The following is a 17,075-nucleotide window of genomic DNA, read 5'->3' as shown; positions in this document are numbered from 1 at the left end:
CTCTATTCACTCTCTTATTTCCTATCTGGATGATTGAAGATTGTGCTCTTCCCCCTGTATAGTAGACTAAGCTTCGAAGGAAGAGGACAGAAATCTGTGCATCTGTGAAGATGAGCTTGTAGCCTGGTTGTGCAGGGTTCTTGTTGAGAATTAGTCAGTCTGAATCAGGCAAATGAAATAATTTAGTCCTTGTGTTCCTGGGTATCGTTTGTCTGCTTTATATAAAGAAAGATCTTTTCCCTCAAAGCCTTCAAAGAAAAGTAGCATTAACAACTGGAGTTTCAAGTGTGCCTGATAATGTTGGGCATTCTCTGCAATTACTGAGCAGCTTGAGCATCTCCAGATGTCTGAAACTGAGGAATGCTGCATTCCTGGATCTGGAACAGGCTAGGTCATTAGGAAGGTATTGAACTGCTGAGCCTGTGAATATGGAGGAATTCTAACATGTGCACAAGATGTGTACTTTCAGGAACACACGGAGCCCAAAACCCTCAGGGCACAGAATTCAGACATCTTCAGAGCTAAGCAGGAGTTGTGGAGCTTTTAGCATCAAAAACTTGGACGTAGATCCCAGGTTCATCTAAATGTATTCAAGATGTCACAAAACCTTATTTTTTTATCAAGTAAATATACTCAGGGTATGTACGAAGTTCACACAAGATGGAGTATGACATTAATTTATCTTACTGGTTTTTAAAGGGATTTAAAATAGTTTGAAACCTATTTTGGGCATCAGAGAACCAAATTTTTACAAAGCTGTAAAGCAATAAAAGAGGCATCTCCCCTGTTTGTATAAAAAAGAGCTATTGGAATTGGATTTTACTTCTGAATAAAAAGTGGTGCTGCAAAATAATGCAAACCCAAATATTCTGTTATTCTGGTCACGTACTTTATAAAAACATAAAAATGAAAGAGCTGCACTTTACTAGAAGAAAGTTGGTGATTCAGTTTGAGTTGTGCAATGGACTGAAAGGGGCCTCGTGTAAAATACTCTAAAATGCATTTTAAATATTAGCTATGGTAAGATTTAATATTTTCCATCTTTGTAATGAAAGAAAACTATTTTGAGAAAATAATGGGTTTATAATGTAGCTGCAAATTGTCTTCCTCCTCAGTTTGTGGGTTTTTATGCCAAGCATATGGGGTTTTGTCATTCTAGGACTTTATTAGCTAAGCTATCTGCTTAACTACTTGTGTCCTTGAATAAACACAAAGCAGATTAGAAATGCCCTGTATTGAATCCTGAGACTTGCCTAGAAAAACAGACAACTTGAAATTTCAGTGTAGTCTTGAAATTTGTTCATTCTGTTTTGCTTGACAAAGATTTTGTGTTATCACTTTCTCATCAGCCTGGATTTTCTCCAGTGGGTGAAAAGCAGGCAGCTTTGTAAAAATCAGAAGAAAAATGCCTTTAGAACGTGGTGTCATTACATGGGGTGTCTCCGCAAGAGAAGCCATAGCAATAAATACACCCAGTCTCCAAGTTTGCTTTAAAATCAATTGAAAAGTTTTGAAAATATTTACTTTACAGTGATAGTCAACAAAATAACTTCTCTGATGCACAGGAATGTCTGTGCCCTAGTTCTTCTCTGTGGGGAAAAAACGTACCACATGTGTGACTGAGTACTTTGGTTTGGGGATTTCATCAGAGAGTGTTGGGGGTAGCTGGAACATTTGGGTTTTCCTGACTGTTGTGAATTTCTCTGCTAGGTTGTTATAATTCAGGATCCTTTTTCCAGTTCATTGCAAAATTGGTTTTAAACAAAAAGTTAGCCTTGTTCCCAGCCCACACCTAACAATTTTGAGGTCAGTATTGTTTTGAGGATTTTACACCAAGGGACAGAACCAAGCCTATAATAAAAGCTCTTCCTCGGTCTTAAATACGGAGTAGCTGCTTGCTGCCCAACAAAATTTCAGGCTACTCAACTCAACTTTTCCCAATATCCACAATCCATCCTTTACATTTTGCTTTCCTGTCTGCTGAAACTAGGGAATCCTTTTACCCACTTCTGCTGGAGAGACTTCCTTCTTCACTTACCTAGATCAGGAATCACACTTTTCCTCAAGATGGATGTACAGTGCCTTCTTGTCTGTCTCCATGGAGGAGCAACCCAAGGTTTCCCTGGGCTCTGAAGAAATTTTCAAGAAGTTTCTTGCAGCCTCCCCTAGTAATGGACCTGTGACTCCAAAATATCTCTACCCCTGTGCATGCAGCTCAATTCCAGTAATTATCTCACTAACTATGAATACTGAGAGGTAGGTGGAGCAGGTGGGGCAACTTAGCGTGACAGTGGATCTGTGAAGCCTTGAAAACCCAAAACAGGGCACCTGTTTTTGTGTTGCAGCATGTTATTCCAAGAACATGTAGGGGATCAGTGTGGTACTTTTTCAGAAATGAAACTTTAAAATAAACTCTAAAAGCCCTATAAATTGGGTTTCTACAAGGGTCTTCAGATATAAAGCATGCTACGTCTTGCTAGGAGACTTCCTGTAACATAATGCTAATCTGGTGTCTGGTAATGTACACAGGTCCTCCAGACACAGCTGGACTCCCTGCTTGAAGGACAAGAAAGCATTAAAAGTTGCAGCAACTTTACAGCCCAAGCCCTCAACCATGGCACTGAAACTGAAGTTCTGCTGGTGAAGAAGCAAATGAGTGACAAGCTGAATGAACTGGCTGAGCGGGACTTCCCGTTGCAGCCCCGTGAAAATGACCAGTTGGACTTCATAGTGGAAACAGAAGGCCTGAAGAAGTCCATTCACAACCTGGGTACTATTTTAACCACCAATGCTGTTGCCTCTGAAACAGTTGCCACAGGTGAGGGACTGAGGCAGACAGTGATCGGACAGCCCATGTCTGTTACCATCACAACTAAGGACAAAGATGGGGAGCTGTGTAAATCTGGGAATGCTTACCTCACTGCTGAACTGAGCACGCCTGATGGGAGTGTAGCAGATGGAGAAATACTTGACAATAAAAATGGCACTTACGAATTTTTGTATACTGTTCAGAAAGAAGGGGACTTCACTTTGTCACTGAGACTTTATGATCAACATATCAAGGGTAGCCCATTCAAACTTAAAGTGGTCAGATCAGCAGATGTGTCCCCTACCACTGAGGGGGTTAAGAGGCGTGTTAAATCTCCTGGCAGTGGTCATGTGAAGCAGAAAGCGGTGAAGAGACCTGCGAGCATGTACAGCACCGGCAAAAGAAAAGAGAATCCCATTGAAGATGATTTGATCTTCAGAGTAGGTAGGTGACTTGTCTGCTTCCTACTGACATATCTTAAATAGTTCATGGAAACTGACTGAAAAAAATCTGGAAGTTAAAGTATTTTAAGGTTACAGCTGTAAGGAGAGCAGCCTGACAATATCTTTAGGCCTCCACTTTTGCTCATATGTAAATTTTAAAAGCACATACTTTAGAAATTCTGTTTGCAGCAATTATTTAATTGGAAATTGGATTGAAAAATGCATATGTCTGATTTGGGATACAGTATTTTACCACCTCTTCTGCACTCTATCGGGCATCCTAAAATGAAAATATAAATAAGATCAATGTTTTAGATCAGATTAAATTACTTTAAAAAGAAGGGAAGTGGGAGCTCTCTTTCTCTAAACCTATTGCCCTAGAGATTAATCTAATTCACTGACCTAGAACTATAAATGATAAATCCTGTGGTCATATATAGTTATTTCATTATGTCAGCACAGGACAAAATGATGGTTTATTTTATTTTCATTTTTCCCCATCATCTAAATATGTTTTGGTTCTTTATATAGTGTAATGTTATCTATGGACTTCTAATTCTTGGCAAAAATGTAACATCTTGGTGCCATTTACTGGGATTTTCTGTCAGGTCTCTTGATATACACTTGTTTTAAGCTATATAATAATAATAATTCATTTTAAAAGCCTGTACCATGGGCTACTGTATTAATATAATATCTACTTATACAGTTAGAAAATACTTTTCATTTTGCAAAATGTGAAGTAATAAAATGTTTTCTAAAGAAAAAAGGCAGATTAATTTTTAATATGTACAAATCAGGATTTCAGCAGTGTGTGTTACCAAGTCTGACAACCAGTGAGTAAGGTGGCTTCCTCCTTTGTAGCAGAGAACTGATGATTGTTAATCCTGGAGGATTTATTAATCATTTTATTGAAAATTCATGTGGGCACCATTTGTCAGTTGAATAACCCTGTCCATCTGGGTTCTCATCTGTCAGTATTTCTGATAGATTCCTTGCTTTGATAGAGATTACATGCAACAACGTAATGGTTTTCTATCAGAAAATGAATTCGGGAAGTATGCTTTGCTTGCTGAATAGGGAAATGCAATATAAGCTTTGAGTAAAGCCACCCGTAAAATTACCAGCTTTCCCAGATGGCCAGTGCATTTCCTATAAATATAAAATCATAGAATGGTTTGGGTTGGAAGGGACCTTAAAGCTCATCCAGTTCCAACTCCCCTGCCATGGGCAGGGACACCTTCCACTAGACCAGGTTGCTTCAAGCCCTGTCCAGCCTGGCCTTGAACACTGCCAGGGATGGGCCAGCCACAGCTTCTCTGTCAGCCTGTTCCAGTGTCTCATCACCCTCACAGTCAAGAACTTCCTCCTAATATCATTGCTGGTACTGGTAAGAGAGGCAGAGGATATGTATAAATGTAGCCTAGGTCTTTCTGGGGCCCTGTTTTGAATCAGGGTTAAACAAAATAGTTAAGAATAATGTCTGAACCCTGTTTAGAAAGACAACATCTCTCTGATTTCTTCTGGAATGGTTGTGACATGTTGTATGCTAGACAGAGCTGGATGGACAGATACAAGCAGAGTCTGTGCGTCCACAGCAGGTAGGAGCAGGACAGCAAAGCCTGCACAGGTACATTGGGCCTATGAGTAACAGGAGAACACTGGCTGACACCTTCACTAAGTACCAAGCCCTCTTGTTCACATGTATCAAGTGCTGATTTGTTCCAGTGTGGAAATCACAGATATAAATACTTTAAAAGAAAAAGGGAAAAAAAATTATGTCCTGAAATTATTTTAAACCTGTTACTATTCTTGTTTAAAGCTTTTGGTATGGATTGAGTGTTTTCAGCTTGTAATTTCTGCTTCTGTATCCCTTGTTTCTAGTGAGCAGTTTCTAGCCTGTGGTATGGTTCTGCTTTGGGTTTTGTTGTTGGTTGTGTTTGTTGGATTTTAGTTTTGTTTAACTGCTCTCTGCAACAATTCATAAACTCTAGAAGTCTTAAATGTTTTCCAAAAAGTGCAGTGCCCTTCTTTGTGTCGTGATGCAGTCGTGACCATGTGCTTTGTTTTGGAGTTCTGCCTCCTCCCCATCTTCACCATTCTATCTCCCCAGAAAAAGAAGGAAAAATAATTAGAATAAGAGCTATGGGTGTCTCAGAGCTTTTGTTTGATGAAACATCTCAAGAATGTCCACGTTTGGGATATATGGACAACTGTTTTATTGAAAAACTAAGCTGAGAGTAATGCTTCATCCTATTACATGTTCACTTCTCAGCCATCATTTCACAGAATGACCCTAAATAGAGATGTCCCTCTGGGTTTCTGTGGGCTTATGTATGCATTGTCTGAAAGGTCTCTTAAGCCATTGCAGCTGTAATGCTCTAGGTTTTTAAACTCTTCCAAAATATGCAAAATTAATGAAGACAGGTAAAAATTCTGACATTTTCACAGGGATTGTCTCCATGGATTTGAGAGTTTGTTTAGTTCCAGTTTCAGCTCACTTTACATTTTTTGATGAGGTAACATAAAATAGTGTTTATCACTGTTTTCCAGTACAACTGCGTATCTATTTTGAACCCATTTTTGAATTCTTCTGATAGCCCTGGCCAAATCTGGATTTGTAGTTTAAACTGGGCAAGATAAATCTTCTATTTGAGCTGCCAGAAGCTCACACAGCTGTGTTGGAGAATCATACTGTAATATTCCTATTGGCATGCAAGTATGCTGAGTATGCTATTGTATATATGCTGATGTAAGGGCTTTTATGCACAAGTAAATTGATCAGCTCCTAGCAGGAGATTGTTCTTGTGCTAGGATTAACAGAGATAGCATTAATACAACATTAGTACAGCTAAGTGCTTTCGTTCATGGGGCATTGTGCATTGTATCTTTTGCCCATTCTGTTATTCATGGCTTTTAAAACAGCATGTGGCTCTATTCAGACATTTTAAGGTCAAACTATTGAGTGCACATTCATGCATTCATGTAATTAATATTTACAAGAACAGAGTATTTCTTGCTTCGTCCTCTTTTCTCTCAATAGTTTGCATCCTTAACATTTAAATTTTTGTTTTAAACAGGAATAATCTCTAACAGGGTGTCCATGCAATATCTGTGTAGCACCTACTTGGTTTATACGAAAGAAAACAAGAATGCACTAATGATACCCAGAAGATAATTGTTGTGCCATGTTTTTTGCTACCTCTGTAAGTGGAAAGGGAAGGCTCTTTTCCATTACCCTGCTGTTTTGCCTTAGACGCATGCTGAGCAGAGGATGATGAAGCTGAGGGATGTTCACAGTATCAGCAACTTCCACCTTCTCTGGTAAATCTATTCCCTGGTCTCTGAAGGAGGATTAAAAGCTATGGGTAGCATGAGTTAGCTACTCTGTCCAGGACCCCATAGCTCTAGCTTTGCCGTGCTATGCCATATGCCTTGGTATTTTTTCTCTTCTGGCACTTCTCGTGACTGGGTTCTTTGACACCTTTTAGCAGTAGTGGTACTATTTCCCACTTTAACTTGTTTTTCTCTTCATTTATTTATACTTAGGATCGGCATTAGATACAGCCAGATGGAGAGCTGGTTCTCTGCTAGAAAGTTCAATTTTCCTTTTCCTCTGATTGTGTTTAGTTGTCTATTCAGTCATGTAACTGAGCATCTAAGTTTAGCTGGTACATTTAATGTGTGTAATTCACTCTGATTCTGTGCCTTTAACAGTACCTTCTGTCAGCCTCCTTAGTAGGTGTGGATGTCACCTTCTGGTCTGTTATCAATGCTGAAAGTATATTAGGAACTCTACATAAAAACTCAAGAACAGGGCCTATGTAATAATTGTTTTAGTGCAGTTTAAAAGCATGCTTAGGTGGAGCAAAGGGATTCTTGATCAGGTTTCCCTTCTTTACTTTCCTCTGAAGGCCTCTGCCTGAAGCTCTGTATTAGATTGTCCTGTTTGAAAGGAACAGAGCTGCCTACAGATATATATACTTTTTGAGGTTTTAAAAAAATACAGATGGGTTATATGGGTACACATCTTGAAAAAACATTTTCCCAACTGCAGCTAGCCCTCTTCTATGGACGGTCCAGAGAATCCCCTGTGTGGGTCTGATGTCCTGATGACAGAGACCTGGTCTTGGTTCATCATTCAGGGTTTTGCTGCTATACCAGCGAAGAACTGCTCCTGAGGTTCACCTACCCAAAGATGTGTGTATACTTAGTTGTGGTGGCAGGGGCTCCACTGCACAAGGAAGGCTTGGAGGTGGTCTTGGCCAAGCTTTTAGGGCCAGATTCTGTGCAAACCAAACTAATACAGATCAGCCCGAACTTCACTACCATCAGTGTGTGGGAGTACCTGCCAGAGTTTCTACTGCATTATTCATACCTCTTTAAAGGCCACAAACACTGTGTGCCTTCATCCAACAGATTGACTGAATTCTAAAATTTAGGTTTGCATGAGAACTTGGGTTAGAAACATTGACATTTATTTTACAGTAAGCACATAGCTTGTTAACAATCTGATTTGGTACAGTTTTACTAGAGAGCCTTTTGTATTTCAGCTGTGTCTATTATGAGAGATGTCATCACATACTCAGAATGTGTAAGATTTGACTAAATATGGTTTAGTGCTCTGAGGAAAAAAGAAATGAAGGTAAGGAACAAGAAAGCAACTCTTTCATACATGTCTATGCAGTATTTATATAGACCTCTCCATACTGTCTAGTTTCATTGCTTTTTTCAGTACCACATACAGAGCAGTTCAAAAAGTATTTGAACTGGTGTAAGGAGGAAAGAAACTGTACTTACACAACAGGTTATGGCTACTTGAAACTTCCAAAGTCTCTCCATTAATCTGTAATCTTTCTGCAGGGTTCTTGTCTCTCTGAATCCATTTCTTTCCTGCTGGGGGCAGTGACATGGTTTTTCATTGTGTTTTAGGAAGCTGGTAGATCTAGCTCAGCAAGCAGAGAGGTATTAGTCATATTTGTAAAACTTGGAAAGAAAAAGACACTCCTATCACTATGATAATCAAAAATGTACATCGTACAGCAGGTTTGTCCAGATGCCCAGCACTTACAGAGCAAATTATTATTACAGTTGCATGATGTAATTTTTAACATCTTCTGTAAAGTTAATGGGCTTTTGGTTTGGGGGTTGTTCCCCCCCCTCTACCTTCCTTCTTTTTGGTGAGATTTAATCTGGCTTGTATTGTTCAAGAATAAAAGATTGAAATTATGAAGTATTTTCCATGTGCTAGATTGTCTTGAGCTGAAAATGGATGCTTTTTGTTGAAAGCATATCTTCAAAGCTAAATTAATTGATTTGTGCAGGCTACGCTCAGTAATACCAGAAGGAATTAGGTAATGCTAAGGCAAATCTGGTTGTTCATTATCTGTATACAAAGATGATATAAAGGGAGCTATTCCACAGGCTGCAGATCTTCTTCCTAATAACTCTGTTCACCCTTGCCCTAATGAAAACTCTGCTGTCCTCTCCCAGTCAGCTTGCCACAGAAGTTGCAGTAAAATGTCTGTCTTTTCCTCCTTTGTGCCATGCAGTAGCTCAGAACAGGAGGGAGGTAAGGCTGGGCAAAGACAGGCATGAAACGTGTGAGCTCTCATCTCTAAATCAGGCTGCTTGGGGAACACTGGCATGAGGATTTTGCAACTATCCTCTGGATCCAGCCCTGTGCATGTGAAATGTTGGTGCCTCCCTAGGCTAAGGAGATGGGTGACTTCCCATGACTGAGAGAAGACAAAGCACGGGGTGCCTTGATACAGAGGGGTGACATCTTGCAGGAAAAGACTTGCTGAAGACTGTCTCTCAGGCAGGTGTGTTTGTAAGGCAAGAATCTCTACAGGAAGGAGCTATTATCGTTTGGCATGACGGGGTCAGTTGCAGGAGCCTGCTTTTCCAGAGGCTGACATACTTTAGCAAAAGCTTTCCTCTCATCATCTGAACTCCTACCACTGCCTATGCTTGGATTCAGATCTTTGCTGGCATAGTGAATTATTCAGATCAGAAAGTTCAAAGCTATCTGTCTTCCTCTTGAACGTAAATTAGGAAATAAGCTGTGTTTCACTAATCTTAGCTTTCTTCATCAGAGAAATTTGTGCCACTGCAGAGGGGACTGTATCAAGGCTTGTGTGCAAATTAGGACCTATGTAATGTGTTTAATAGCTGCAAAGTACTATATAGAAGGACACTGCATGGAGCTGAATTTCATGCACACTGTGCTAATAAATTACTATTTCTTAAACTTACTGTGAAATGTGACTATGGAATTCCTGGGTAATTTGTTCTCCTTTTCCTTTGATGTATGTTTACAAGAATCCACTGAAGATCATTCTGAGTAACTCTTTATATAGGTCTCTCTTATCTTTAAAAATGAAATTCCTTGACTTTCAAGAAGATTTTTCTAAGGGTAAAGAACATACATTCCATATAGCTTGTGCTAGTTGGTTCCAGATGCTCTAGCTTATGCCTCCTCTTTTCTAACAAATGGTTTCCCTTTACTCTCAGTAGTAAAAGGAATGTTTCTCCCTTTTCATCTACTCTCTTTGGCTAAAAGGCAAAAAGGAAACTTATCATTAGCATATGGTGGAAAAAAATTACCGCATGCATCCCTCAGGCACTGCTCATTAACAGAATACACAGAAATGGCTCAAGTGTGGGTAATGTAATTGGTGTGTAACTCGCTGTTCCCTGAATATGTGCTTTCCCCTTACAGTACAAAAACTGAGAAGTATTTGCCTTTTTTAGGGGATGGAGCATTTGGAGTTCAAGAAAACAAGCCATGAAGCGAAGGGACATGCTCACACCACCAAGTACAGAGGAATTAAATGTTACTTGTTAGGCAGTGACAGGAAATATGCATCCCATACCCATCACTACAGCAGAAAGAAGGGTTGTTAAGAGCATATATATCCCTAATGAAAGCTAAATACAAATCAGAGGTAATATATATGTCTTATATTGGGCATCACAGTCAGAACAGTTTTAATCACCGAGCTCCAGGGTATTTTGGACTGATGAAAATAAAATGCAAGTTTTTCAGTTAAACCCATATATTGAAACCAGTTAATGTCTGATACGCAGCCAGTGAATGCTTATAAAAATACTTCATCAGGAAAAGTAGTGCTACATCCAATACTTGGAAAGAACAGCTTATAGAGAGACTTTTTGTTTCAAAACTCATTCATTCCTTATGAATAGCCTCGGGGTCCAAGATCATAACTGCAGTCTTGTCTAAAGACCCCTGAGCCTCCTTTACAAACAAAGCCGGAATCTGGATATTCTTTCTGTGCTCCAGATGTAATCTGGACGAGCCACTTTAGGGCTGATCTTTTAAAGACATCAGTTTGCTGTGTGACTGTCCTTGTAGCATCTCAAAACAAATATTTAAGTACCGAGGCACCTAAGCTTAATGAACTTTTGTGAAAATTTGTCATTTCTACAGCTCCTTATCCCCTTAAGCCACTGGGAAAAAGACTTAGAGTTTTATGTAAATTACTGTTGCATTTGTTCTGGGTAAAAATAGGACCTCTGTGTGTGTACGCTGCTTTATTGGAACAATCTAAGGTCTCTGCCAGAAACGTTCAGTCTCCAACTGTTGGTCCTCATTGGCCCACGTGTCCCAATCATTCAAAGGCAGTTCTTCATCTGAGTTTCGCTTCTAAGGGAATTGTTAAAGTCTGTGACTGAGAACTGTGTATGAGTCAACAGGAAACTTCCCTGTCTTGAAATGGCCTCATCCAAAGTGTTCACCAGTATGTTCTATCTCAACTTTGTGACTTCACTGAGGACATTTAGATAATTGTACTAAAACCTTGTCATCTCTTCAGGTTCTTATCTTAGCCTCTGCCTGTATGTTCCCACGGTACCACCCCTTTCATTGCCTTCTCAGTTGAATAAAAATCCAAAGTTTAAAAAAAGTCCATCACTTATGAGAAAACATTTTACCAGTTCCCTCACACAAGAGGCAAATCACGAACGCTTTGACTTGTGAAAGCCAAAGAGGTAATTATGTTGATGGGGCTTATGTATGCCAAAAAGTAAGAACTTCTTGTACTTAGAACTGTGGATGGTACTGAGATGGTGCTTTGAAGCTTTAGCAGATACAAAAACTCTTCAAAACAGAAAACTGTAGATCAAGGATGTATTAAATGCATGTATTGGCACTTAGGTGCTACCTCATTAGTCCTGCCTAACCTGATTTCTTATGTGCTTTGTGTTCTATTTTAGGCACCAAGGGAAGAAACAAAGGTGAATTTACAAATCTTCAAGGTGTAGCTGCATCTACAAATGGAAAAATATTAATAGCAGATAGTAACAACCAGTGTGTGCAGGTACGAGGATATGCCACTTCTAGCAGTTTTCTTTTTCTCTCCACTGCCACACCTCTGCCCTCTTTGTAGTCCAAGGCAGACACATTTTGTACAAATCGAGCAGATCTAGAAAATACAGAGGAAGCTCAACTTGTTCGTTATCTATTATAATTCCGTCTTCTTGACCTGCAGCTATCTTTTTCAGATCTACACTATATCTAGTATATATATCAGAGTTAACTTCCCTTCCTTATGATGTTTGGCAATGAATAAAGAAAAAATCTGGAAAAACACCTTTCTGTAAATATAATTTTACATAGTAAATTTATCAGTCTATGTTTACAACTATAAATCTAGGTCAGGATGCCCTAGATTTATATTTTTATATAATTTCTCAAGCAAATACAAACACATAGATGTCATTTTCAAATGGCTTTTAGTCTACTTAATTGATTTTTGTGTCTGATATCATGATCAAATTTCCTCCTTGGTAGCACACTTGACACCCATGATTTCTTGGCTTCTGTAACCTGTGTGAAAATCAAGCTGTGTTTTTTCATTTGCTTGCTATGTATCTTTTTTACCACTAGCAATTTGTCATCACTCTTCAGGCTGCCCATGTGGTAGCAATGAACAAGGCAGCAGTGTGTGGCTTGTTCTTCAGTATGTGGGAAACAGCAAGCCACATGCAGTAAGAATTCCATTCCAGGCCTTTTCAAAGAGGCACACTGTGTAATTTGCAGCCACTTCAGAGGAAGTTCAGTGTCTAATTACCTGGCTTGGGGACACAACCAGTGGACTGAATTTTGTGTGGCTAAAGCATCTTTCAGGAAATGGCCTAATGCTTACCCTGGAGTCAAATTATTAAATTCTGAAATTTTCATTTTGCTTCTATTCCTATGTTTTCTACTGACTTAGTCTTTGGCTGTGGCCAAATAGCTCAGTGCCTCAGTTTCCTCATTTCTAATATGGGAATAATACCACTTCCTTCCAGCTAAGAGGGACATTTTAAAGCTTAATTCACTAATGTTTGCTAAGTACTTTGAGATCACTGAAGAAACAGTGCAATGTAAGTCCAGAGAACTTCTTTATTTCAGAATTAGGGTCCAGGTGAAGCCTCTTCTTAAATTATGCATATCACTTTCAAATATGGACTGGTAAATGTTCTTCATGTTCCTCTCTTTCTGACTGTAGTGTTCATTAGCGACTTGCTAAAATCTATGCTCCAAGACACAGATGATGTTATTATTTAAAATGAATATTTTCTGTTACAGATATTTTCCAATGATGGTCAGTTCAAGAGCCGTTTTGGCATACGAGGAAGGTCTCCTGGCCAGTTGCAGCGGCCAACAGGAGTGGCTGTGCATCCCAGTGGTGACATCATTATTGCAGATTATGATAACAAATGGGTTAGCATATTCTCATCAGATGGAAAATTTAAGGTACGAAATACCATGGGAACTCTCCGGAGCTTTCTCCATCTTACAAAGGAATGCAAAGTAATGTTGGTTGCTTTTTTTTTTGTCCAGAAACTACATATTTTGGTTGTAACTTAGTCCAAATTCCATTGTTGTGATGACACAGCCATGTTGTGTAATTAATAGGAGGAGGTCACAGCTGTGATGCTTATGTTTTACCAAATAGAGACACTAGGTTCCATTTTACAGTTCTACATACTACATGCTTAAATGCCTTTCCATAACCTGTAGTCAGGGATAGCTAAAGTAATCAAGTTTAGTTGGACTAGCTCAACAACCTTCATATCTTTAGTATTCTCATTGTACAGGAAGATGTGTGCATATATGCATATACACACAGACAGACATAAAAACCTATGAGGAGGACATAAGGTTCTCCAGCAACAATGAAAAATAAGGTAGCAGACTGATGATGACTTCCTCTATTTACTCCGTGTGTACCAGCAAATCAAGTGTATAATTCACGTATGATCCTGTTGGTAATAAATGCAGGGAAGGGCAACCAAGGATGTTGTTCCAGTGCTACAGCATAGACAGGAGTGTTTTAGGTGGAGTGATGTGCACCGGAAAAACTGAAAGGCAGTAATAATGTCTTAGGTTTCAGAAATCAGAAGTTCTGAGGAAAGCACTCCTCATTTTCATAGCATCTCTGATCCCTTTAATAGGAGTAAAATAAGAAGGCAGATACTATGCTACACTGATGCTTGACAACCTGCAATATTTATTTTGTTTGGGTTCAGGTGCAATTCCAGAGAGAATTAGAGGTTGTCTTCCTTTGGCGTGTCCTCTGAATATATGTTACCGAGTCTGGCGATGCATGCCAGAAATAGTCACCTACAGGAGAGGTTAGCGGTATACACCATTCAGCAATATAAAGGACCTGCAGGGAAATTGCTACCATAGTTACTTAGTTCTACAGTCTTGCATTGGAGCAAAATTGCCTGTTTGGCTAATTTTCTGGAAGCCTAATGAACAAAAAGCTCAGGCCCAGAGCTGCTCACATGTGTACTAAGAAACGGCCTTCCTTTGAGTAGGCTTTGCAAAGTGACAAATGCCATAGCAAATAGGCAATTGTGCTTGCATAGTCCTCAGTGACCTCCATCTGGGAAACAGACGTGTATGCTTTTAAAAGTATCCAGATCCTGTGTAGACCTGAAGCTAAAATAAAACAATACTAATATACAATGCAAGTGTCAAAAAAAAAAAAAATACAAATCACTTGCATTGGAAGAGAATATGTGATTTTCCTTGTCAAGTAGTTTTGAAAATGTATAGCTAACAAAGGAAAACGTTGGTTTTGGCTGAAGTGCTTGAATGAAATGAAAGCAGCAAAACAAAACCAAAGAAAGACATGATTTAGTTAAGAATCTAAAAACCCTGAGTAAGCAAAGTGTGTTTTAAATAATTATTAACATCTTTTCTGTGAACTGGCTTGATCTGGACGCAGAGCATGGAGAGCTTATTTTCCTTCCTTCTCAAGACTTGTAAATCCAGCATTTTGGATGGTTCCAGCTCTGGAGAAAAAAGCCATGCCTCTGGAGAAGCCAGGATTTATGGGCTATACACTATCAGCAGGGAGACAGGTATTAAAAAAAATAAATTATTAAGGTAGTTCCTGTGACGTGGAGCCTAGCTTTGTTTTTAGTCAATGCTTTTGTTGGATTGCAAGAGCTGTGTGAAGTTGGCAATATTTGTGTGGTTAATGCAAGTTAATGCATTGGACTTTATAGTTCCTGAGACTAGACGGAAATGAGAGATGAAACATCAGTGATATAAAGTACTATTATTAGATTGAATGCAGAAGGCTATACTTAGGGGAGAAAAAATATACAAGTGTTTTGTAGAAGCATTTTACATATGGAGGGCAGGCATAATCATACAGTTGAAACACAGGACGTGGATATAACAGAGCTAGCATGTAGGAATCTAGCCAAAGCCTTCTAATATCTTGTGTGTTTGCAATGGTAATTCTTACAGTGGCTCTGTCAGATTAAATTGTGCAACACTTGCTAAGATACACAGAGAGAGAGATAAAGGTATAATGGTGTTTCCCTTCAAAGGACTGTGCCTGCAAGCCATTGTATACGATCTCTGATGCAGGCAGTCTGCTAGTTGTTAACTCGGCATTATCGGGGACTATTCTGAACTTAACCTAACTATTTTGGGTGGGGTTTTTTTTGTCCCCCTCTTTCTACGTCTGCTTACACCTACTCTGCCTTAGCAGCATTTTAATAGTCATGTGAGCCAGGAGGCAAATTTCCCCTGGAGCCAGGCCCAGGCATCTCCCTGATACAGCACAGGGCTGGCTTACCCCAGCAACCTCTGCTGCCAGGCAGAAATGTGTCACCTTCCTCAGTTGCTGGTAGAAACAGAGCTCAATTTTCTAAGGCTGTAAAACTTGCACAGTGAAGAGGTGGGCAATCTGAGGTTACACCAAAATATGAGCATCTTAATGAGGCTGTGTTATCTTGTGAATTGTAAAGCCTCAGATGGGGTCTTAGCATTTGAGGCTTCTGTTACTGCCTATGCCACAGGTCTTGCGGGTAACTAGTGATCTTCCTTTTCACTTCCCAGTGCTCTATTTTCCTTATCTATAAAAGGCAGGTAACAGTGTTGGGGCTTCCTCTGTAAATTACTCTGAAATTGCTTAAGAAAACTGTTATAGAAGACATATTGCTAGGCCAAGGAGAGAACACATGGTGAAGCAGCAGCAGGAGCTTCTGTGTCAGTGGTGGTATTCAAGCCTAGTGAAGGAACTAGAGAACAGAGCCAAGAAAATGATTCTTAGACTTCTGAGAATTACTTTCTTTCTAGTCTTGAAGGGTTGTATCTAAGATAACTTGTTAGTAGTCAAACAGGGCTGCAAGTCAAGATCAGGTTTAGATGAGTGGGAAAGAGGAAACATTTTCTCTGACAGAAAATTCTTTGTGTCTCATTAGAAGAATTAAGGAAGATGGTTGTAGCTGGTTGTCATGTTCAGATAGGAAAATGGGGTACGGTTAAGTGGTTACAGTTGAATTAAGACAGTTGTATAAATGATAAATCCATTTATTGTGTAACGCTGCAATGTGTGACAAAGCTGTATCTCTGTATTAGGGAAGTTCTCAAATAGGAAAAGAGGGTATGTTGAAAGTCTGTAAATTAATTCCCGACAATCATGAACCTTTCAGGTAGCAACAAGATTGGTGGAGTTAAAGCCCTAACACACCTATTTCTACAGTGAAAAAGTCTTTATAAATCTTTATAGAGGCTAGCTGACTTCTTTACCTCTAGCAGTATCCCACAGTAGAACGTTTTCCACCTCAGTAGGGTGGCTTTATAAACACGTATTTGAAAACCAGTCTAAATTCATACAATCCTATAAAATAAGGGACATAATGTCCTTGACTGAATTCAATTAAACACACTATTTGTATTAAGGGTTCAGATGATTCATTATACTTTTCTCATTTCTAATTGCAGAAAAGTCTGAAAATACTTCCATTCATACACTTAACAGGAATGACTGGGTTTCATAATGTTCTGTTCCGAATAATCAAACCTATAATTCTAAGAAACCTTCTGAAATAAAAATATACAAAGCGTATGTTCAGCCAGACCCAGTAATGTGTCATCAGCATATTTTGATCTAAACTGGAAACAGAGATTTTTTTGTAAAAAGCACTGCAACGTCTAGCTGGGCTTAATTTATTGCTGCCTGCAAATTATATATGAAATTCTGGCCCAAGAATGGTGATTTTTATTACTCTTCTCAGCACTGAGTGCCCATTAACATAGTACATGATTTATTCATGACTTTTTTCCATATGTATTGACACTTTACTCATGAGACTGAGTCATAGGAATCCTGGAAGTAAGGAGGTGGTGCAATGCACAAGCAGACAAACACAGCGGCATCCCAGAGGAAAAAAAGGAATATGATTTAATCACACCAAAGGAAATAAATCTACTGATTTGCATTAGCTTATGGTTTTGCTGCTTTGTTGTTATGCAAACCTGAATACATTTTGTAGGCTTGCTCATA

General features: G+C 39.1%; 1 protein-coding gene across 12 annotated transcripts in view; it reads left to right on the top strand.

The window, feature by feature from the left end:
- The window catches only part of TRIM2 (tripartite motif containing 2), an 87,526-nt gene that overhangs the window by 59,448 nt on the left and 11,003 nt on the right, over positions 1-17,075 (top strand). For all 12 annotated transcript variants that reach the window (XM_061476404.1, XM_061476412.1, XM_061476378.1 and 9 more), the window contains exons 6-8: positions 2,530-3,253; positions 11,491-11,594; positions 12,848-13,015. In XM_061476404.1, the coding sequence (XP_061332388.1) occupies positions 2,530-3,253; positions 11,491-11,594; positions 12,848-13,015 (996 nt within the window). The remainder of the gene's footprint in view (positions 1-2,529; positions 3,254-11,490; positions 11,595-12,847; positions 13,016-17,075) is intronic.

This window comes from Pezoporus flaviventris, unplaced genomic scaffold (genome assembly GCF_033815535.1).
Source record: "Pezoporus flaviventris isolate CSIRO_AGI_PZ_B2104156 unplaced genomic scaffold, CSIRO_AGI_Pfla_v1 ptg000002l, whole genome shotgun sequence".
In the NCBI taxonomy this organism is placed as follows: Eukaryota; Metazoa; Chordata; class Aves; order Psittaciformes; family Psittacidae; genus Pezoporus; species Pezoporus flaviventris.
This window is presented reverse-complemented; position numbering and strand designations above follow the sequence as displayed.